The sequence below is a fragment of the Eublepharis macularius genome, chromosome 9 (assembly GCF_028583425.1).
Source record: "Eublepharis macularius isolate TG4126 chromosome 9, MPM_Emac_v1.0, whole genome shotgun sequence".
Classification (NCBI taxonomy): domain Eukaryota; kingdom Metazoa; phylum Chordata; class Lepidosauria; order Squamata; family Eublepharidae; genus Eublepharis; species Eublepharis macularius.
In genome coordinates this window covers 76681625-76706328 of record NC_072798.1, presented here as the reverse complement: position 1 = coordinate 76706328, position 24704 = coordinate 76681625, and the positions used below count along the sequence as shown (strand labels likewise).

The 24704-nt window shown below is 41.1% G+C and overlaps 1 protein-coding gene across 3 annotated transcripts in view; it reads right to left on the bottom strand.

Moving 5' to 3' along the window:
- Window positions 1-24406, bottom strand: part of MDFIC (MyoD family inhibitor domain containing) — a 48535-nt gene extending 24129 nt beyond the window's left edge. For 2 of the 3 annotated variants that reach the window (XM_054989074.1, XM_054989078.1), the window contains exons 1-3: window positions 24171-24265; window positions 23667-23829; window positions 16068-16196 (exon numbers count right to left, since the gene is read on the bottom strand). In XM_054989074.1, coding sequence (XP_054845049.1) covers window positions 16068-16196; window positions 23667-23760 — 223 coding nt within the window. In that variant the 5' untranslated portion in view covers window positions 23761-23829; window positions 24171-24265. Of the gene's footprint in view, window positions 1-16067; window positions 16197-23666; window positions 23830-24170; window positions 24266-24334 lie in introns of those variants that run through there. The other variant, XM_054989077.1, reaches the window with a different exon arrangement.
- Window positions 24407-24704: the final 298 nt, after the last annotated feature.

Genomic DNA, 24704 nt, shown 5'->3' with positions numbered 1-24704 from the left:
AAAATGGAGTACACGCCCTGCCCCTTCTCTGGGATGGGAACAGGTTCTAAGGCCCGGATGCTGAGAAGGTATTGGATGGCGATGTATGTCCTGTGAAGTTTGTCTGGGTTCTTGTGAAGAGGAGAAGAGATGAAACAGTCTGGTGGAGGTCGCATAAACTCTAGGGAGTATCCTCTGGTGACCGAGTGTCCACTTGAGAGTTGATCCACTTCTCCTGGAAGTGCCAGAGGCGTCCCCATACCAGTAGCTGTTCGTAGTCATGCTTTGTTCTGCTTGTTGTCACGCATTGGTTTGTCGCTTCTGTTTGGGAATTGCTTGCTGAATCGCTGGTATGGATGTTCTTTTCTGAAGCCTTGTTGGAAGGGGCCCAGGATGATCCTCTGCTGTCCTTATTAAATTTTGGTAGCACTCTGTGGGAGTGAAAGGAGCAATTGCTGGAGGGTCCCCTGTCACTGCAATTCAATGTTTTTAGCATCACCTTTTTCTTGTCCCTGGTCTCTATGAGTATCTTGTCAGGGGCATCTCCAAACAGTCTGCCTCCTTGGAAGGGGAAGGCCATGACTATTGATTTAGAGTGAGAGTCGGCTTGCCAGGTTCTCAGCCACACAGATCTTCTGGCAGCTGCTGCAGACAACATGGCCCTGGAGGAAAAGATCAGGGAGTTCAAAGTTGCATCTGCTATGAAGGAGCTAGCCTTAAGGACTCTGTTAGCCCCCTCCACTAAGCAGCGGTTACTTGAAGGAATGAGCTGTAAGATTTTCCTGATCCATACGATGGTAGCTCTGGACACTGTTGAGGCAAAGTCAGCTTCCTTGTCAAGACTGTCTGCAGATAGTAGGCCAGAGGACTGCACTGCTGCCACAGGAGCATCCACTAAAGGCACCTGAAAAAACTGGTCAGTGAAAGATGGTAAGGCATACAATTTCTTAACAGATGCTGGAAAATTTCTATTGGTCATAGGTTTAGCCCATTGAGCCTTTAGTTGTTTTACAAAAAACTCAGGGAATGGAAAGACCCTCTCAGTTGTGTCAGACCTGGGGAAGAATTCTTTATTTCCCTTGGGTCTGCTTTTAGACTGAGATAGGGTAGAACCTATATCTTCGCCTGATGGGGTTTCCTGTAACTCCAAGGCTGCCACGGTCTTGGAAAGAAGGTATTGATAATCCTCTGATTTGAAAAATCATGCAGACTGTTCAGGTATTTCTACATCCTCATCTGAGAGGAATTCCCCCTCTCCCCCCTCTGAATTCTCACTGCCCTCATATCCAATGGAATCCCATTGAGGAAGCCCTCTTTCTTTTTCTCTGAGGATTCTTTTCTAGCAGCCTTAGTGGGCCAGCTAGGTCTCTCTGTGAGTGGAGGCATACCCTTAGCATTTTTCTGCCTAGGAGGGGAAGTACAGGAGGATGAGTCAGAAGGATCTTTGTCTCTTCCACCCATATTGATAGAAATGGGCAATCTCTTCCCTCACGGTCTGTCTGATAACAAGTCCTGAGGTACAACTGGGTTTCCCCGAGTAAGTCACATTACTCACAAGTAGACCTGTTCCTTCCCCTCTGGATTCTGGCGTGCTGGGTCCTGGATGCCCTTCAGCAAGATTCAAGTGGTCTTCACTAGGTCTTAGGGCTGTTGACTGGCTTATGGATGTGGTGAAAAACACTCCACAGCCACCTCCTTTCTGTTGGCAACCACGTTATCAGCAGGGCCAGAAATGGCCGCCACAGTTTGTGAAGCCAGGGAGGGATGGAGCCTCTTTTTGGCGCACTTTGTTGAGAGCCACTTTCTCGGCACAACATTTGTTGTTCCCTCTGAGCGAATGCCGATGCCTCCAATGTCTTGATCGGGGGTGGCGGTGATGGAGGCTTCTAACTTTCCTGCAAAGAGGAAGCCGTCACTTCCCTCACGATCTTCCATTTGGCGCAAAAATGAGCGCACTGCGAGGCTCCAAAAGCTTTGAATCTGCCGCAGTAGCCAAGAAGAAAAAAGGCAAGAAATAAAAAGGAAAGTGTTCCCTGTAGTTGCTGAGAAGAGGCACAGCGGGGAACTGGAGAAAAAGAGATAAATAGGAAGTATTCAGATGCAGATTAGAAGAAGGATTGAAAGGCAAAAGTGAAGGTAAAAGTTTGAAAGCAATGCAGCTGCTCTCCCTATCGAGGCAGGAAAGGAACTGAGAAACAGGGTGACACCCACCAGGAAGACAAGAAGTATGAAGATTTGTTTCTGCCTCCCTCAACAGAGGGTGGGAGTCACTCATCAAGATGTCCTCCACCTCAGAGGGAGAACAGGCATTTTGACAACATTCAGTCAATTTTCATAAGTGAGAAAAATCTGGCATAAAGGGTTGGATATTGCAGAAAATCTCCATGGACAAGAAAGGATTTCTGTCACTGAAGTGAGGCTTCAATTCCCACTGCAGCCTAAAATGCCGCCCCATGGAAACATCATTCCTCCAGGAACAGCATGAGGGGCTATCAAAGGTCTACAGAAGAAAGGGAGAAATCAACAAATATGTCCCTTCTTCTGCCTTTTCCACTGGATCTGGCCCATAAATCCCTACAGTACTCTCCAGGGGGAAAAGAGATTCAAAACAATCTCATTAAACAGAGATATGTTGACAGAGATCCAGGCAGTCTCTAGACTATCTGACCACAGTTGAATAAAAAAAAAATCCTCAACATGCAACCACTTTGCAAGAAATATATTAACTTTATGTCTCAGAATGAGAGCTAAGGGTACAGTTATCACATTAGTGGTAGGGATGATCACTCAGTCTCTTGTAGTTTCAAATGATTCTGGCCACTCACCAGTCAAGGCTCCTGTTCACAGCTAGCTATGCAATCCTAGTAGTTTATCAGGAAAGAGAAGCAGGCCAAATCACTGCATTTGCACTTACAGTCTCATGTATGTTCACTGTACTTAACTGGAGGCACTAATTTTATGACCAATTACAACAGTGATCAACATTTTACATCACTAATTTATAGTCTCCCTAACATTTTACACATTAATATTCTTGATCAGCATCTTACACCTTCATTAATCACATTATCAAGAGTGTTTTGTTTTCTGTCACATAAAAATTTATGAGGTCTCAGGGCAAAGCATGTGGCTATTCCTCTAAGGGGGTGCAATTCCTTTTTACATAACAGGACAAATTATTTTGTTTTTGTTTTCTTGATTAATTTGTTTTACAACAGTATTCTAGATTTATCGTTGAGAGATGATCAGAGGGGGTATCAATATGGTGACCGCATCAAACAGAGTCTTAACAAAATATCTTTCCTAGCACCTTCTTCCTGCTACCTCTTCCAATTAACAAAAGAAGGAAAGAGAGCTGGGGGGGGCGTGTTAGATGAGGAAAGACATTTCAGGAGGGGAGCATTACAGGAAAGTGTGGTTAGAAAAGATAAATGGCCTATTAGAATTTGAGATAGGGGTGCAGTGAATATACCAGAAAACAATTACAAACTGTTATTGTGAGACAAGAGACATACATGCCAGTTTGAGTTCTACTCAGAACTTTGATCACAAGTTTGCCGTTGATAGTTGTGTTGCTTGATTTGTCATTGTTATTGGCAAATGGCTTTAAGTAAGTTTGAATCGACAAGTGAAAGCCAAAGCCCTTTTTCCAGAAAAAAATTCCAAAGTTTTCAGATTCAGTTCTCTGAAAATTGACGAAGGCTGAACAATACATACACAAAGATTTATAAAAACATTAGAGTGACACGAGCAAACCCAAAAATCTTTCATGTTTCCTTGCCAGTAATACTAGTCAAACAATTCTATATAAAGGCTTAAAGCACATCAGTTGCTTCCTTTTTAAACCATAAACTGAAGAGCCGAAGCTACGTATTGTCTAAATAATAACTGATAGGGTAGATGTCCACATTAACACACCATTTTCTCATTTTCCCAGACACAGAAATACCCAGGACCCTGCAACTTTCCTTCCAGAAGCTAACTAGAAGTGCAACCCTAAACAGAAGTTACACCAACACCATTCTATGCCCATTGACTTCACTGAACTTGAAGGATCTAACTATGTTAAGGATTGCACTGCAGACTGCCTGAATCATTCCAGGACTGACTCAGAAATGCTCAAACCATTTCGGAAGATGTTCTAAATTTACCTAGGGAAAAAAAAACCAGCAGGTATAAGAAGTATGGTATATTATTATACTCAGGGGTCATTTCGTAGAAAAAGAGCTGGAGGAACTCATTAGCATAATTCATTAGCATAACTCATTAGCATGTGCCACAGCCTTGCCATCACCGGAAGTGGTACATTAGCATAACTGATTGGGATATGCCACACCCCCTGACATCACTTATCCTGGCTGTTTTGGACCCAATCCTGGCCATTCAGGGCGGAAATTGGGCCCAAAATGGCAAAAGGGGGCTGAAAATGGCCAAAAAGGGGCCCAAAATGGTCAGGATCAGGCCGCTGCTGAGTGGGAGAGTGATCCACCACCTGTCAGAAGCCCGATCCAGGCTGTTTTGGCCCCAATCCAGGCTGAAATGAGCCCAAAATGGCTGAGTCAAGTGGGCGGGGCCACCTGACATGTGACCTCTTTGGGGAACTGCCAGAACTGCATTCCTGGGCGTTCCCCCGCGAAATGAGCCCTGATTATACTAAAACGATTTAACAATAAGTAAAAATTATTTGGTAGTATATGGCAATAAATATGCACTATTTATTTATCTACAGGCTTAACTGAAAGACTAATTTTAATCTACCTTGTAACAGTTCGCTTATTTTTTAACCCATCCTGTAATGATTTGCCCTGTTTGTAAAATCTTTGGCTTTGGACCTTAAATTCAGTTCCTCCTTACATTTATACCTCCAGAGGGTTCTGGTCACAGCCAACCCACTTTCTAATTCCACTCACACAGAGCTTAGGTGTTCTCTACTTTATCCAGGCTTACACCTCGAGAATATCATCCCTTTTGTGTTTGTGTGACCTACATAATGTTGCCTCTATGACTCCTTCTCCTTAGACCTCCTTGTTGTGACTTATAATATAGGAAGGCTTTGTTAGAGATGGTAGTTTGACAGAACAGTCAGCATGACAGTGGTTGTGAGGGAAAAAAGTATCTTTAAAAAAAATAGAATTTATTTATAGGTACATAAGCATGGTGGCTGCTGAGTTTTGATGTGTATTAGTTTCAGAGTAGTTCTTAAACCTGGCAGTTTCAAATATAATTGTATCAGTTTCAAATATTAATTATATCTTCTTAAAAACTTTTCACAGACCAAGTCACACAATACTATTTTCCAAACAATTCTTTACTAACAGAAACTGCTTTCACATCCACACAGACACAAATCCAGTCAGGCCTTTCCACACAGCTTGCCAGATTTAGATAATCTCTCATTCAGATGAAGCCTGATTAAGACAGAATTTCTCAGAACACGACACAGATTCACTGAACTTGGCAAAATGAGAACCCTTTCAGGCTTCCACCCAGGATACCTGCTTTGCCAATAATGAATATTTTCTCTCAGAAACACTGAATCTCTCCGGCTGCACACAGCTTGTTTTTTTTGACCAAAATGAACACTTTTCTCTCAGCTCTCTGACTAATACTGCAGTTCAGTCTGCCCCCTAGGACACAGCAATCACCCAAACCGATTACTGTCCACTCACCCATCCAGCCCCTCCTCCTCCTTTCCTCAGAGGCCTGCATTTTAACTAACAGCAACAACTTTTAAAATCCCACATCAGCAAGCAGAAATCAAATGTAAACTTTTAAAATGCAAAACATTACATACCTCTTATAAAAGATGTGCTTCAAATTTAACATAATTATAGCTAAGATTTAAGAAAGTCTTATTCAATATCAAAAAGCCCAGCACACAATATTTATGGCATGGCAAAGTATTTTATCTACATTGCTACAGCAGTTCCCACCTATCATATGAATATAGTACTACAACGAAGTAGCATGAATTATTGACATGGATTGCAGGGTCAGATCTTCCTAGAAAAGTATCTCATTTTCCAAAATGGAAGCTGTTTGACACCAGTGCCAAACAATTCAGACACAATGCTGGCAGCAATGGCTATAACATTCTTGCTACTAGAATATGGCGTGTCAAGTCACTTGCAAGGTACCAAATTGAGAATGCAAAAAAAAAAAAAACATCTTGCTCTTGTAAATTTGTAACAGAACATTCATTGGAGGAGATGGTAAGACTTCCATAACAGGATGAAATTATCCATGCTGTATTTTTTTCTCAAGCAAGTTAAAATTCTGATCCTCCTCTCAGTTCACAGAGGAAGATATAAATCTCTATGAAATCATTATGCTCGCATAGTTTCAATATAGCAGAGGCCAGGGGTACTCAGAAGTCCTTATCTTGTGGAATTAACTGAGTGGGCACTGAATATCAGCAGAACATTACCTTCAAAATATTGAAGAACTGCAGCATTCTTGTTATGTCATAATAAAATGCATGCAGCAATAAAAATGAGATGGCAGTTTATTTCAATTAAAAGTTGAAGCTCCCTTTTTTAAAATGTGTAAAACTTAAAATTTCTTTGTTGCACCTTATTTAATGTACTTGGCATTTACAAGTATTCAAGAACTCTTCTGAACAGACTTCAAGACTCTTTGAGATTTATTTTTTCCTAAAATACTGTAAATGAAAATCATTTAGAAAACAGTTCTTTAAACTGTGGGATGTCTTCCCATTTTTCTTAAATAACTTTGCTTTCCCCTTTCATATTTCAGAATAAAAAACAATGAAATAACCAATGACAGGCATTTCAATTATTAAAAACAAAATCAATGGACTCAATTTGTCCCCTGCAGGGATGCAATGTTCAAACTTGGGGAGGGACTAGAGGTCCTCCATAAAATCCTGATTTCCCACACTTAAACAAAGCATATCACTAGGCACCATAACAGACCATTATGGGAACGGGAGGTATGGGAATGCCTCCCATATCCCCGTGTTCACCTTTACTCAATAACAAGCCTCTAGTCCACATAAAAGCTGTACATGCACATGCATTCATATAAAAGCAGTGAGGAGAGAGATGGGGGTAGGGGGAATGGCAGGGCATACATACCCAGGGAAATACTTAATCCTTTATTTTCAGGGATTTTGACCCTAACTGTAGCATATTTACAACATAAGGACACAGGTCAAGGTGTGACAGTAGACTGTTCTTTGTGTTATATATATTCAGAACAGTGTAGAAGCCACTAATACAAAATTCTGTCTTCTTCAAAGGGGAAAGATTTCAAGTCACGCAGAATATGTAATTCATGCCTGAATTTCCTGAACCAAATTACAAGCAGAAACTGTTCCAACTCTTATGCATTAAACAAAACTTGAGCTCACAACAAAACAGAAAGTAACCAGATTGGCTGTCCTCCTCCTCATGCCCCTAAAAGCCAACAGTAATAATCATATAAGATGCCTGCCTAACATTTTCATTTAAAACCTAAATCATTTCTTCATGATTCTGCTAAAACGCCTGAAAATCTGGTCCAGCTTTGAGGGGTTGAGAAAGTGCCAGAAAAAGAAATTTAATCTTACAGGGGCAAGGAAGGCTCCTCCACACTGCAAGCAACAGGCAACAACCACATTACAACTGGTAGGGAGGAAAGCAGCTGAGTGGAAGCAGCAGAAGAGAAGGCACAGCCTTCAGGAAGAGGGCTGCTTGAACCCGTGCTTGCTAACTAGTTCCACGCTGCTATGCGTCTCCTGGGGTTCAGCTTATGTTTTCTGCCCCCAGATCACTTCTCCAGCAGCCCACAACCCTGGCCTTGACAATGGTAAAGTCAGCATTCTGGTTCTTCATCTTCTTATTTTGTATTTTCTTTAAACATTTCTATGTACCTTTCCACCTAACTCAAGATCCCAAAAGTGATTCCCAAAGCTTCAAATATTGAAAACAGAATTAAAAATACAAAGATTTATATAAAGTATTTAAACCAAATAACACAAATAGGGAGGAGGCCTAATAAGAGTTAGTGAAGGAACACAAACCAAACAAAAAAAAATAGTCACCTGCTAGCAGAGGATAACAATAGAGACAGGTGTATTCCCTGGTGAGGGAATACCAAAGTTTTAGAGCCACAACAGAAAAGGCCCTTTCTCAGGTTGCCACCCAGTTGGCCTCAGAAGGCTATTAATTGATAGTTGTGATGTCCCATGGTTCCTACCACACGCCTGCTACTGAGTGAGTCCTAAGCTGCTTCCCAGGTCAAGAACATTTGAAGTCCACTGGCCTACTTTGGGTTTGACACCTCCAGATCCATGCCTGAACTCTGCCAGATTGATCAAACATTCAGTTTTAGAACCAAAGACGGACAGAAGTCAGCCATACAGCTGCTGACCTGAGGCAAGCAGTTTGTCAGAATGTCCGCTTTAACTGGACTTTGAAACACAAATATACATAGACAGGTAATTTTCTCCGCCTGCCATAAAATACTGAACACATTTTACAGACTACTCAAATACAAATTTCCACTGCATTTATTTCAGAGAGATAAACTTATCACATGTACACCTAGAGAGAGAGAACAGAGTTGTGCACATGCAACTAAATTGCCACACAATTTTTATTTTAAGTATTTTCTTTTAGAAAAGATGGTTAACATTTTCAACCAGAAAATAGTAAGGATGCATTCCATGCCTTACAATTTTGGCAAAATAGCTATTTTGACAACTGAATATATTATTACTGTAAAATATTGCAGATTACCACATCTCGTTATCTTGAACCATAATATTATATGAAGAATATCATAAGCAGGTTTTTATTTCTTGTACTCTGTGCACAACTAATGCAAGCAAAACTATTTTAAATTAGCAGCAAAACTACTGCAACATACATCTTAGCATAAATTGAAGTATTATTTCTACCAGGATGCATAAGGAGGCATTATAGCAGGAAAATAAGACAGATTTAGGAAGCATTTGCTTCACACAATTATTGCATTCTGTATTTTATTTTAGAAAGCATCAAAATCAGATACTTGGTCATGCCTAAAGAATCTCCTATATCTATTTAGATGAAAAAGCTCTGAGTTATGAACAAAAGCAGAAAGAGGGCTATTAAACAATGAGGCCTATCACAAGAGTGAAAACTTAAAAGTTGGGGTGGGGATTGTCATTATCCAAAACTTTTAAAATTGATTAATGCACTAGGACACAAAAATAATAAAAGTAGTAAACAGTAATCTTATCCAGGAAAGCAGAATTATCCCTTCTCAACAATACACTGATCACTCTGGCCCATACTTACACCATCTGCAAGTCCAATCTACCTCAGAATCACATATGTTAATAGTACTAATACTTTTGAACGGTTGGAGAATGAAAGTCCTTCTCAGATTTAAGATCAATGTGTATTATCAATACTTTATCTAGATAAAACAGATGATACAAAGCACATCAGTGAGCTACGCTGACTGCCCTTGCCAGAATTATCATTAAAGCCAGCTTTTAGGGGCGGGGTCTCCATTTGAGAGCAGAATACAAGTAAAGGCATCATAGCACTGGCCCCTTAGAGAATGTCCCATTTGATATCTAATATATGACCATATTAATATATGATCATATGAATAGCTTTGATGTGACAGTGACTTCCTGTGACGCTGAGGGAACAAAAACTATGTTGGTACGTAGTATTATCAAGGGCTATTGTCCAACAGAGATTTCACACAAGCAACCTATCCTTGTATTTGCAATCCCTGTGCAATTGAGATAGCCATATGAGTGGATCTTGATCTCCCTGAACAATAAATCACCAGAATGTTATTTCTAAAATGTGCAAACTGGCAGTATTACAAACACAGCCTTGTCAGTTGCTCAAAAACTATGGAGGAATTTTTAATAGCACACCATATGTAACCTTAAAATGCATAATCATTTAAAAACTTACACAGTTAAGGAAGTCCTATTCCTACCAAAGGTTTATAAGGTAAGTACAGCATATCCAACATAAGTTTATTCTCTCCATCGGGATGAAAATATTCCTTTCCAGAAATTACCATGTGGATGTTTAGTGAAGAAGAGGATAAATTTGAAGCTGAAATGATGGATGGCAGTGACCTTTCTATCTGTAAAACTTCAGCATATAATAGGCTATTTAATCTTGAGAACTGGATTATTATTAATCAATTATTCATGACAGTTTGAATATATGGGAGATGCTTCTTGTTTTCTTAAATATCACAAAGCTGAAGTCCTGTTTGAGCAACAGGAAGATTAAATCTGAACAAGTTTACAAGACATTGGAATTTCCTATGCCTACTGTTCCTGAACTTTTATATCCAACATGTGTGTATTCAAGTTCTGTAGGTATTGTTTCATTGATACAAGTACAACTATCAATTACAAAAATATATACCTTACTGAAATTTGGCAAAAAACCCTCTGTGACTACAATAAATGTTAAAACATGAGCAATGACAATAGAAGCAGAAAACCACTAATGTCAAGAACATTTCTTCAACATAAGATCCTACTGGTACCAAAATTCAGCAATAAACATTTAAGAAAGCTAATCAGATTAAAAATAAATAATCCAAATTAATCCAAATTAAATATTGGTTTTCAATAACAACTAGTTACAATAAAGGTTTCTTGAACAAAGATTAACAAATACTGTACCATGAAATGATAACTGTGCAATAACATTTTAAAACATTTCTAAAATCTACTGTAACAACTGAGCCAAATCAATGCATTAACCCTTTCCAAGCGCAAACGTGTTATTCATTTGAAAACAGTAACAGAACAGTAGGAAGCATACCTGTCAGACACTTCCAATTTCTAACTTTACTACTGAAGTGCAATCTAAACACTGCATGTTGATCCCATACAGTTAACAAGTTCAAGTAAACACACTGTCCTTGAGTCTCTCTCCCCACCTTTCTCAACCATAGAATGGAACAAGAGAGGTTAAGAACATCGAGGAGGCATTAGAATCTACTACTACAGCAATGTCCCAACTGGAAAGGTATCGGGAAACTGAGCTATCACAAAATAATGCTGGCCTGGGCAAGAAAGAAGCAGCAAGCGTGTAGCTCACTAGGGAGGAAAGAGTACAGACTGTCCCTTAGAGCAAAGAAGCATGAGAAGCAGTACTACCTTTATGGTTGTGTGTATGGCTCAAGCCATTTTTGTCAATCCTAGTCTATTCTAAGTAACAGCCATTAATATTACTATCATCCATGAATTGATCTAGTTGTTTCTTCCGAAGCACAATCCATAGAAGGCACTACAAAGAGAGAGTGTTGTTCTTATTAAATCAAACTTATAAACAGCTACTCCTCTGGTTGACTGTAGCAAATATAAGTCTACTCAAGGCAACAAATCAGAAAAGCTTTAGTAAATTGAAAGGGAATTATTGGTTCTTTTATTCTCAAGCCAAAAATGACCAACACAGGCCATATGGTCAATCGGGCTAATGTTTATGTTTGTAGACTAATGACTTTGACAGAACTATTTCTATGGTTGCCAACAGGGCTTTGAAGAATGGTCCACCCTTTAACATAAACTTAAGGTGTTAAAATGGCAAGCAAATGCTTTTCACGGCATGAAGGTAAATAATACCTTTCACGGCATGAAGGTAAATAATCTCCCATTAAGTCTCTGTCAAAGAGACAGAACATTTTTGTTTAGGCTTACTGGCAACTCTAAAGATCTGCAATGTTATGTTAATCTTAATCAACTTTTCAAGATGCTCACATTTTGTGCACCACTATAACACTAACTGTTGCTGAAACTTTATTTCCTCCAAATCTTGAATCCCAACCTTAGTCACACTACAACACAGCCAAGAGTATCCTTTTCTAGATGGCAAAATAAGTAGGTGATTGTGATATTTAACTCCTGAAAGCTACAGTGAATATACAGCAAAAATATTTCTAACACTGAATAGCTGAAGTAAAATTAACCAAATATATCTTCCTGGAATACTTATTGGTTAAAAACAAGCATCTGGAAACATTTATGCATGGAAGCTTAAAAGCCTTATAACAAAAGGAGCAATACTGTAAGTGTGTAGGTAGGCAAATTGGAGAAAGAGAAATTCTGAGTCATTAAAACAGTGGTAAACAGGGAGCACAGTTCTTGACAAATGCATAGTTCATCTTATTTGTTACATTTAGCACAGAAAAACAGATTCTTTAATGAGTCAGTCTCATATAATATGCAAACATTTCATAATATTTGTATTTATTAAAGTATTTCACACTGTGTGAAACAATATATCTGAGGGCCTGTGTGACAGATTGCATGTTTTAAAAAGCCTGGAAGGGCTGTACACGCACACAGCTGCAGGACTGTAAAGAGTTAATCCCTCACAAAATCAGAGAGCTTTGAGTGACAGGCTACCCCAAAGGATCTGATTGAGTAGCATGAGCTGGAAAGAGGAGGGTTTTTTGTCAGTCCCAACAGAGAGGAATGGAATGTGAAGAGCTGGGAGACAGAGTCCTAGGAAGAACTGTTTTAACACGGGCAGGAAAGCTGAGGAAAGTTGGCAAGGAGGTTTGGGAAGCAGGTGCAGACTCTCAAACACGCCAAAGAAAGGGGTAGATGTTCTAAGGAGAGGATATTTTCCCTACTTAGTCAAACAGGCAGATCCCTGGTCGGTGTGGTTGAAAACTGCCTGTGGAGACCTTCAAATTCAGTTAACAACTGAAGGAAAGCACTGGTGTTTGGAGAGAAGGCGATCGGGGTACTAGAAAGTGGGTACCAACATTCCTAACTGCAGAAGAGAAAAAGGATACTAAAAGAAATATACTAGAGTGCTTGAGGAAAAACAAAGGAACCAAAGCCTCAAAACAGAAGCCTTTAAGTATCTGTGAAGGAGATAAGAACTGTAAATGTTCTGATATTACCTCAGAGAGAGAATATTGAAGAACCTTAGAAATTTCCAACCCCTGATTTCATCTGGCATTTCCCTTCTAAATCAAATAAACGAGTTAGTTATTTTTGGAATTTTAAAAACGCCTCAGGTGCCATTTCTGTTGCTTAAGGATGAGGGAACATCATACCTGCAACAAAATGTTGCGTTATTTTCCCCCAGCATCTAACAGGAGTAGCCTTGTTCAGCCTGGTCCAGGAATGCTAAAGAACTACAATACTCATGCTGCTAACGAGGAGAGGGAGGGAGAGAATTCAGTAGGGGAGAAAGTAATAGAGTTCTTAGAGGAAATGCTCACTGACTTCGCATGACTTCAACAGACTTCAGTGATATATAAAGCAGTGCTTTAACTGAGAGTGATCCTGAAACAATACACGCTCTCTCTCAAATTTTCCCACTTCTCCCTTCTTATGTTTTGGGTCACATTCGGGACTCTCACAAGGGGGCAGAGTGCTACCGAGCAGCCCCCCCCTCCTGCCTGAAGCCAGCCATGTACTCTGTCTGAGTTCTACACTAAAAGACTGCCTTGCACCTGTGCCTCTAATACACATGTCAGTTTCATATCTGATGCTGCAACAGACTGTCAGTTTCCTAGACAATTGCTGTCAGGACCCTTGCGTGGCACTGCCTTGCTCAAGCTTATATCTGGACTCTCCTGTGTGATGTTGCCCTGTTACCAACCACGGACTGTGTCTTAAACGCTGCTCCCTCGCCTGCCATGACAGCTTGCCTCACCCTGGGCCCCAGCCACGCTGCCAGCAGACAGATGCCAGCCAGGAAGACCTTCAGCGAGCTGACCAGGCGACCCCTGGCCAACTCCTGCCGGGAGCCTCCCGCGGGCTGGTTACCAAGCGTGCCCTCACTGCCAGGCAGTCTGCTGGTAAGCCCTAGCCATGCCCAGACGAAAGCCATGTTCTCAGGCAGCCAGGAAACCGAGGGGAACAGCCTGCTTTGGGAAGCCATTTCGAAGAAGCGAGCTGACCACGTACACAGCGAGAGAATTCCGCTCTCCTCTACATATCTTAACACCTATCCAGAATGGAGATTGATCGTCGGTCAGCCAGGGCAATCAACAAGCACACATCAAAGCAACCTTTGCACTCCGGACTTGAAGGCACCAGGATGAGCGCTGGGAACATGCAAACTGCCCGGATCCCTTTCCTTCCCCCGTCCCCTCTCCCAAAAGGTGTCATGATATATCAATCAGACTTCAAACATTGTCCAATCAAGGCTGTTCCGATGGCTCCAAATCCTTTGATTTAAGTCGTGAGAACCACTGAAAGGAGCGTCAGCCCCTGGGTAATTTGAAAGTATATAAGCTAGCCCCTCGAATCCGAGGGCGCGCGTGCCATTCCTATCCCAGCCCTCTTGCTGTCTTTCCATGGTTCCGGTGCTGGCGCTGGACCACACCATTGCTATATCTCTGACCTGCCTACTGATTATAAGTATGCCCTTGTCATCATGGTATCCAGCTCATGCAGCCATCTCTAATTTTCCTACTCTGTATTTCCTAGCTCTTGTATGTAATCTTGTATGTGTGTGTAAGTTCAGGCATACGCCACACTATTAGAAAATACACCTTATTGATTGAATAATTGTAGTCTGCCTCTTTATCACGTGAATTTCCGAAAAACAGGACCTTGGTATACATTGGTTAGATCCGCGCTAAATTTAGTTCTGGACTGCTAAGCTAATTCCCCATTCAAATAAAGAGCAGTTCCAGTAACAAGAGGAGGAAAATCAAACTCTGCAAAGTTCTTGTACGCACAGGAACAGTCTGACGCCAACCCTCATGTTGGTGAAACTTCAAATCTATTTTATGGAAAGTTACGTTATTGAGTTCAGCGAATACAATACTTTTTATATATTTTTATATTCCACTTGTAAATACACACTTTAATAAAAACATTTATGCTCTTTTATGACATGACTTCTGGCAAGAATATTGATCACATCTATGTATCAGGGGTTTAAGCATGGTACAATTTTTGGGAAGATGGAGAAATGAATAATTCTAGCAAAACCATTTAACAACATATGCAAATATACCTATTTCAGAATTAAAGAAAGGAGGAAGGGATGCAGCATACATTTAGGCAAACTGAGAAACAGTGGTTTTATGCACGTCACAGCAAAAGAATGGCTGGATTAAGACCTTCATACACATACAGGTTCCTGAGGAATCCTGAATAACACTGAGGTATCTCCAACCTATTTAATGTACCAATTTACATTCGAACAGCTAAAAAGGGGAGAATTGGGGGGGGGGGGCGCAGAGCTTTCATATGACCCAACAATTCTGAAATAATCCTTTACAGCTCTGCATCTGCAATACTCTTCTGGGACAATCTAGTCAAGATTTCCTGGAACAAAAATAACTAGGAACTGACTTCTGGATAAACAGGTGTAGGACTGTAGACAACAGTTTAATCAACTAGCTTTTATCCTTTCGATTTACAATTGTTTTTTTAAAACAAATTCTACAGTTGCTCCACATGATCTCGCTAGGATGGAGAGGAGGGGGAGCTGTACTTGAAACTTTTCCCCCCACAATACACCTGAGATGGCTTGTGAGAGACGTAAGATACAAAAATACACAAAATGAGGGTGATATTTATTAAGGTAGCTCAACACTGAAACCAGGGCTTTTTTTCAGGGGGAAAGCGGGGGAACGGAGTTCCGGAACCTCTTGAAAATGGTCACATGGCTGGTGGCCCCACCCCCTGATCTCCAGACAGAGGGGAATTTAGATTGCCCTCCGCGCTGCTCCAGCGGCGTGGAGGGCAATCTAAACTCCCCTCTGTCTGCAGATCAGGGGGCAGGGCCACCAGCCACATGACCATTTTCTCTGAGGGCAACCCACTGAGTTCCGCCACCTGTTTTCCCAGAAAAAAAGCCCTGACTGAAACTATGAAACAGTGCATTAATTTAAAATATAAATTTAAAACAAATTACATAGAAGGCCTTCCTCACGTGGTATAGCATACAAGTAACCAAACTTCATGTTTACATTTTAGTTTGACAGATGTGAAAATAATCCCTGGATAGAAATTCCACAAACACACATTGCAGTTCACACAAACTGTATTCGATAAAGATTTAACTGACAAACCCAGTACACAAATTACACTACAAAAAGTCTAAACAGCAACAATTTGTTCTGGTAATACTTACTTCTGACGAGGTCATCATGAGCATTATTTTCCCACACTGACTGGGCTTGTGTATTTGCTTGTATGTTTTGGTTATTTGAAGGTTCTGTTATCTCTCGCTCCTCTACAGCCATTCTGTCTTCAGATTTTTCTAAACAAGAACAAAAGATAAAACTGTAGGCATCAGTTCAAATTACTCCTCCTTTACAAACTACTTTATCAATGGGCATTTCCCAAAGCATACTTGTATAGATTTGTTTGTGGTTCAGTGCAAACCTAAGGTACTAAATGGGCCACAGGCAAGGACACCTAAAATACCACAGCAGCAAATTGTGTGTGTTTTTTTAAAAAAGGTAATGCTACAATTTGCAAAAATGCTCTCCCTCTTTTTTATACTAATCAATTATTCCAAAAAGAGCATAGCCATGTCGAGGGATTTCTCAGGCATTGAACCTAAATGCTTCCCTTTATAAGAAAATGACTGGGGAAGACAGTGGCAAACCACCCCCCATGGGTCAGTAATGACTCGGTGCTTGCACAGGGAACCTTTACCTTTTTACTACTGAAACCAACAAAACAGTACTTTTTTGTCCCAACATCAAATGGCTTCCATATGGTAACTTTCCTCTACTCTCATCCCAAAATCTAGCAAAGCTTTCCAGGAGAATGGGAGGACATGAAAAATTTCCTTATTGGCACTAGATGTTCCAATTGTTACTGTGTAGAACTTTCCACATAATTTAGAAGATCCATCCAAGCAGTGATGCAAGTTGCTGTAAGCAAGAATAGTCCCCACAGAGTATTAGCTTCAGGAGCACAGAGATAAGGATACTATATATATTTCTGTAAAAAAATGCCGTGGGTCCTCCTGTAAAAAAAAAAAGGTATGGGCAATTCAAACTGAACCCTCTTCCTAACTTACCCCTTCCTCTCCTGGAACTACCCCCTCTTTTTACTTTATGTGGAATTATTCCCAAAATCCTGGATCACCCCTTCTTCCCTAATTACAGGCCAGAGTGCACTTACAATCCAACCCTTGCTCCAAGACTCTATAATTGGGCTGGAATCTGCTCTCAAGTGTGTGCTTCTGATTGCCTCCAACTCCATATTTGTGTAGCTGTAGAGCTCCTGTTGATACTCATTAAGAATACCTGCTTTGGGGGGCATTTAGCATCTAGATGCTTTCAAACCACATTGGTGCTTGGATCCCAGCATGGATCTTCAGTAGCTGTAATTTTCCTTGTCAGTTATCTTGCCTTCTTCGCTTCTTATGTAAGTTGTATACCACTTTGATGCCTGGAGTAACAGGCTTTCTGGTACCTTTCATTACTTGTTATTAACAACGAGTAATGTATGTAATTTAGGTGGCTTGAGAATTGCTAATTTCCCAGTCTCCCACCTATCTTTCTTGATCTCATTCTACAGCAGATTCAGGTTTCCTTCAAAACTTGGGAGAGCACATTATTAACTGAGATTACTAGCATGTGATTCACTATAGAGATTTAAAGGTTTCTGAGGCCAGAGGTAGAACCTAAGCCAGCAGATCCTCAGGAACAGCCTGAATGGCAGAGGAAATAAAGTTTCTTTCTTAGGCCTGGGAATGTCTTAATACAAATCTGGACTACAACTGGAAAGTGAGCCATATTCACACAAGCATGTTTCTAAGGCACATGTAACACAGCTGGCCCCAACATTATTGGAGTGTGCCAGAGATAATCAGTTCATCCATCTGATACTCAGAACATTTTGACTCAAATTAATTAAAGAGTTTTACGAAATAGTTATACGAAATATTACATAGATACACATGCCTTATTACATTCCTGTATCTATATTCCCCCTCAAAGTCAAAAACACAATGGTATTTAATTTAAAATTTCAGGTAGCTTTACATTCCAACTTTCAAAGGAGCCTCCAGATCATATACATGAGTTGCTATAAAAATGCTACAAATCTCAAGTGTCAAAATCTAAAGTTGGCAAGTCTAAATGAGAAAAGGCATTATTTGCATGAACACCAATTTTTGGTGGTCTATCTAGATACTTCACAAATTTTAGCAGTTTAATCTTTTAAGTGGTTTGGCTGCAACTCACTGAAGCCCTATGAGGGCAAACAAGAAAGGTGAGTTCAGACAGAAATTTCTTTGAAGTGTCTGCTGCAAACAGTCACACTGCTGAAGTGGCAAGTTGCACTTTTATACTGAAAAAAACTGCTTACCTTTTCAGCGCTGAGTGACTATAGGAGGAACACTAAAGGAACCATTGAGTCTGCCCCCACTTACTCCAGTCAGTATAATCTGGCTGGAAAAGAATCCAAGATCAGAAATTTCAACTCAATGGCTCTCAAGATAGCCATTCCAAGATGGTTCATGTTTTTCTTCAGAAGGACTACGTGTATATTATTTCTACATATGTATTAATCATCTTAGCTAGAATTATGCACATGAAACTGAACACTGAAGTGTGCCCTTGCAACATCAGTTCTGAAGCTCTGCCAAAAACCTTGCATTTTGTTATATTAAATTCACAGCCGCATTAAAGTCAAAGTGAACCACATAATACTAAGACAATTAAAAAAGAGACAACCAAATCACAAGATATTACTCATCACTCAAAACAGGAGTATTAATAAGACTGAGAAACATTAGCAACTTACTGAAAAGCAGAAAAAAATGACCCTATTACTCATAACATTAAATCGTTGCCAGTAAAGTGAGCTGCATACACTGGGAAAATGAGAAAGCTTGCAAAACTTCAGGTTTCAATAATCTATCTCAGTGCTGAGATGGAGGGGTGGCAGCATGGATTGTTGTCTTTGGTCTGGTTCCAGTGTCGGCAGGTGCAATCTCCATGCCTCTCCCACTGAGAGATGACTTCCCTTTCTTGGTCACAGATATTTGCATGGGGATGGCCACTTAACAGAGGCCTTGCACTTAAGGAGAACTTGCTGAAGGATGGCATGTAAATAAATAAAATAAAAATGCTACCACAGGACAGCCAAATAGATCAGCAAACTCAACAACCTCTGTCCAAAGGTTCTAACACAAAAATTATGTAAACCAGGGTTATATATGAATTTCATCTCTTATCTCATCAAAGTTTCTGCCTATTAAATGTGAGTAGTTACAATATAATTCACACTTAAAAGTTGCTATGCCATAAAACTACCTTAGAGGACTGCTATGCTCACAAGCACAGATACTGAACTAATGGCCTTTCCCTAATCTGGGAGAGGAGTCAGACATGCAATTAAAGACAACTGCATTAATACAATTCAAGTTTTAAAAAAACAACTGCATCACCCTGGTTATTTGGCTTTGTTTTCCAAACCCAGCTTCAGATCCAACAGGAATGAAGAAAGGAGATTTAAAAATAAATATTAAATTATTATCTGTCAGATTATCTGTCAGCCTCTCTCTTTGGAAGGTGACTAGACTTCCCTTCCTACAATGTCAGCTCCACAGTGCGTGATGGATCTCATCCCCCAAACAGCAACTATTTCCCATTCCTGTTAGCTTAGACCTTCTTTAAAAAGTACACCAACCTGCACTCTGAATGGCTAGATTTGATTATTTTAAAGTATAACCTTCTTCCTTGTGGCGATACAAGGGGAAATGGCCAATTCCACCCAACAGCCTCTAAAGGATGAACGAAGGAAAACAAAAGATGGCCCTGGAACTGGTTCCTATCCCCAGACAGATTGAACTCATCCTTTAACCTCCTCTCCACTGACTCTTTACTATTTGCTTTTTCTCTCCTTGATGTCAGTAACTACAAGTGAGACCAAGGGGCAAAAAATGTGAGGTCTACACGATTTATAAGTTGTCCATCTCTGTCTGCAGCTAGCAGCCTGGAGAGAGTGCTTTTCCATAATGACACTGTAACAATCAACACAGAGAATTCCTTGGTATTAAGGGGGGTGTTTCTAGGTTGAATTGAGTAATTTGCAGACCATTCGAACTCTGGTAACTCCCATGTTACTAACTAAAGCACTGCTTACCAGCCATCCTCTCCACTCTCCCCCTTCCCCAGTACAACTATGACTCCTACCCACATAATCAAAAAGAATCCAGTAGCACCTTTAAGACTAACCAACTTTACTGTAGCATAAGCTTTTGAGAATCACAGTTCTCTTCGCCAGATGCCATCTGACGAAGAGCACTGTGATTCTCGAAAGCTTATGCTACAATAAAGTTGGTTAGTCTTAAAGGTGCTACTGGACTCTTTTCGATTTTGCTACTACAGACTAACACGGCTAACTCCTCTGGATCTACCCACATACTTCCTCAGGATTACACCCAGCATCTCCTCATGAGGAGACTATGGACAGACAAGTTAAATTGACAAAGGGTTCAGAATAATGTTGTAAACATGGGAGGTTCAGGTTAAAAAAAATATATAGTAACTTCAAAACCTCTAAAAATTTCACATTTTAGATGTCTTAGTTTGTACCCTTTGTTGTTTCCTAGAACTGGAGTCCTATAGACAAATGTTAAAACTTAAGAAAATCACTAGCAAAACATGATATAATGTTCCCAAGAAACGTATATAGTGTTTATAGACTGAATGAAGTATAGTCAAATTATATGCCCAAGTCCTTTGGACAATCTGTGCAAAATGTAAAAAAAAAAATATTCATTTAATCAAATTTCAAATTGCAACAGTGACCAAGCAAATTCAAATTTGTAGCAGCTGAGGTGACTGCTTCATAATAGCCAAACTTTGCACATAAGAAGTTAGAAAACCAACAACCTGTAAAGTAAAACATCTATAATTATTAAGCATTAACGACTTATCTGGGGCTTATTATTCTACCCTCAGAACATATCTTACTTCAGTGAGGTAAATGTTCTCCAATATAAGACCATTGTTTGTGCCAACCTACAACTATAACACTTCCCTTCACCAATTCTTTGGATCAGTTACTCTTCATAAAAAATATCATGGGGCTTTTTAAAAATCCCAATACGTTATACTGTTTGGGGTAAAAAAGCACCCCAATGGTGAAATCAATTAATTTCTGGAATTTGTTTTAATGCTGCAGGTACTTTTTCTATTTACAGAAAAAAAACTGTAAATGGCTGTACTTTGAGGATACTGTTTAGGAATGTACAGGTGACAATATCTTGGCCTTTGTATCAAATACTAGCATCCTTTTAATCGCTGGTATTGCCATCCTCTTCTTTTCCTTTCCATTAACTTGAGCTCTTCTCAGATGCTCCTTTTGAGAATGAATTTAGAATGACATCCTCACTTCTCCATTACTGTCATTCTTCCAACTGTTCTGAGGCTTCTTGGGCAGCCAACCCTATGCACGTTTTCCAGGGAGTAACTCTCAGTCATCAGTAGGCCTCACTTCTGACTAAATATATGCTTAGGATTATGTCTACCTACCACAGAGCGCCACTATTGAGGTTCTGTTTCTTTTTGTCTGAAAGGCCCCAAATTTGTTTGGTCAATTAATGTTACGTAAACTTTCTTCTTTGAATGAAACATCAGTCAGAACCTCTATGGCCTATCTGATCACTTTGGTAACTGGCCTTTAAAAATTAAACGCTATTTAAACTAATAAAGTAGCATTATATAAATCAGACATGAAGACAAGGCCTTCAGTTTGCAAGACCTGCGCAAGGCAATTAATGATAGGCCGTTTTCGAGGTTGTTAATTCATAGGGGTCATCATAAGCCAGAAGTGACTTTACAGCATATAGCACAAACCAGACGTACATAGATTTTTACAGTTTCAAGTTGACTTCCAGTCTCTCAGACCCTTCTCTCTCTCCCTGCACCTGTGTGCCCTTACCATTTCTGGCTACAGGACTGTGTCAATCCTTTCTTGTTCTAATGTACAGGCAAACAATTTCAGTCACTTGATTGTGACATCCAATAACCTATGGAAGAGGATGTAACTGGCTCCACCCCAAGATAGTCAGTTACTGCGTTTATACTCCACCTTTCTCCACAATGGGATCCAAAGCTGATGTTTTTCTCCCCTCCTCCATTTTAACTTCACAACAACCTTATGAAGGAGGTTAGGCTATACTGTGTGACTAGCCCAAGCAAGCTTCTATGGAGCAGTGGGGAATTGAACTCGGGTCTCCCAGATCCTAGTGAGGCAACCTCTGCTATCGTGTGACTCTCCTCTTCTCTGACCAACTAAGAACTACAAATTAAGAGTTTTTTTCCTGCTTGACCAGTATGTCAAACCTACTCCCCTGCCTTATATGAGCAACCAGATCCCAATTGCCAGCCAGAGGGCTTCAATCATCTTCCTAATTGCCAGGGATTCTGTATTTTAATGAATTTGCTTCACAACTTACAATGCTTCTCTTTTTTGTAGTTTCCTGCCAGGGTATTTTAAAGAAAATGGTTCAGACGAGGGGTACCGATCCCTCCCCTACAAGTGCAGACAATTCCTATTGCCATTTCTCAGTGACACCCTACAGGGCACTGATTCTGCAGCTTGCTTTATGTGAGTTTCCTACTCCCCCATCACAAGTCATGCAAGCAGACCACTCATGAAAGTACTCATATGCATATGCCAATTGCAGTAACTGCTACACCATGCTGCAGTCCCATATACATTTACACACACACAGTGGGTCTTACTTCCAAGTCAAGATGCACAGGACGGTACAGGATGTCCCACTGAACTCTATGGGATTTACAGCTGAACAAGCAAGTACAGAATTTGGCTGTTACTTTCTCCCCATGCAATTCAAAAATTTTAATCAGAACAATACACCAACAGCAATCCATTTAACAATCTTCTAGGATGTGGAAGCATGTCTGAATCTCTAACTTTTGGAATGAATGGGGCTCTGACTCTTGAAAGCTCGTACCCTGGAAATCCAGTTGGCCTTCAAGGTGCTGAGCCCAAGTTTTGTTCTCCTACTACAAACCAAAACAGTTACCCACCTGAAACCCCAAACAAGACTACGAGTGGAACTATGTTATTGCATCTGTATAAAGATTCCTCTAGTCTTTAGATATTACTCAGTAATATCCAATTGCCATGTTCCAAGCATAAAATCAAGAAGCAACCAGAATCCTCCAAGCTCTCTTCAAATACGTGAGAGGGGTCTTCACTTCCCTCAATGTGTTCACAGGAAAGGGTACCGGAAACGTATCTAACTTCTTTGAGTCTAGAGAACACACAGCCTTTGACATAAGCACAGGCTTCATCACGTGACCTACCCTTCAGAACTTGTTGGAAACCTTATTGGCTAGTTAACATGGCAGAAATTAAAGAAACAGCACAAGTTAGTAGGCGTTAAATATACACTATATACTCTGAGAACACTTATACATACTGGAGGCAGAAGGAAGGCCCAAGAGCCTCTAGCCCTTCTGAGAGCTGAAAAGTACCACAGCTGACCTACGCAGGCCGTTTTCGCTCTTGCATGCCTCAGCCTTGCTTAGGAATTTGGGAGGTGTTGCGAGCACATACAAGAACAATAAACAGAAGGCCAGGAAAGCAGGCACAAGCCACCGCTCTCTCTTTCCCAAAGCCTGTGAAATACTGAAGAGAAAAGCGGGGAGGGGGCGCGCCAGTGCAAAGTCTTGTGCGTTTTTGTTCAAGAGCCCAAGCCAAACTGCAGAGAAACTTCCAGGCAACTTACCTCGAGGGAGTGCGATCAAAAGGCTGCGTTCAGCCGGAGCTGCGCGCGCTGGCCCTTCAGGCCCTGGAGGAAGAGTTTCTCTCGCTCGGGACATCTGCCAGCTCTCTCCTCCGAGCAACGCGGCGCTGACTCCCTCCCTTTGGACAAGCTTTAACGCAAGACCCTGAAAGGAGCAAACAAACCGGGGGGGGGGGGCAGGGGGGCGGAGAGAAAGTCTTTCAAAGGGGTTTTTACGCAATAGAAAAGGGAGGCTTGCGAAAGGAGACGCGCCACCGAAAAGCAACCCAACTTCTCTGCAACTCTGCAGCCAGCGCCGTTTTCTCTTCCCGTCCTGATTTTAAAAAAAAAAAACCCAAACAAGCAAACTCGCAGTGGGGGAAAACAAAGAGCGCGCGTAACGCGAGAGCCCCCTGCCCCAAAGCCTGCTCCGCCTGGGGCAAGAAGGAGCAGGCGAGGCGTTGCAAAAGCCTTTTTTCCCGAGAAGCAAAACTTCGGCGTCTCTACCTCGGCATGTCCTTGCAGGCTGCAAAGCCTCGCCTCTTCCACGGAGGGGGGAAACTTCCCGAGAAGCGCCTAGCAGCCCCGCTAGTTCCCCAGCATCACCCCCGCCCCGGTCCTGCCGCTTCGCCTTCCCCTCCTGCTGTTTGCAGCTGCAGCAGCCCGCCTACCCCCAAGGAGCCGCTTGCCCTGGCCCAGGCCGAGCCTCCCCGCGCGGGAAACTCCCTCCAACTTCCACTCAAGTCGCCCGGCCCGGCCCTAAATTCGGGTCTTTTGCTCTCTCCTCGCTTTCCTCCTCCCCGTCGTTTCCGCATCCTGAAAACCGTTGCTTCTTGAGGCGGCCACAGTAACAGTCCGCCTCTTGGAACTGAGTGGAAAAGCGGCACAAAGAGACCGTTTTTAAAATAATAATAAAATTTAAACCGAGCGCCGTCTGGGCAATGCTAGTCACGGCTTCTGCCCCCTTTCTCCCCATTGCCAAATGTTGTTAGTGGTGAGGGAAAGGGCTTTCTCCGCTGGCAGCATGTCAGTGGCTTCTTA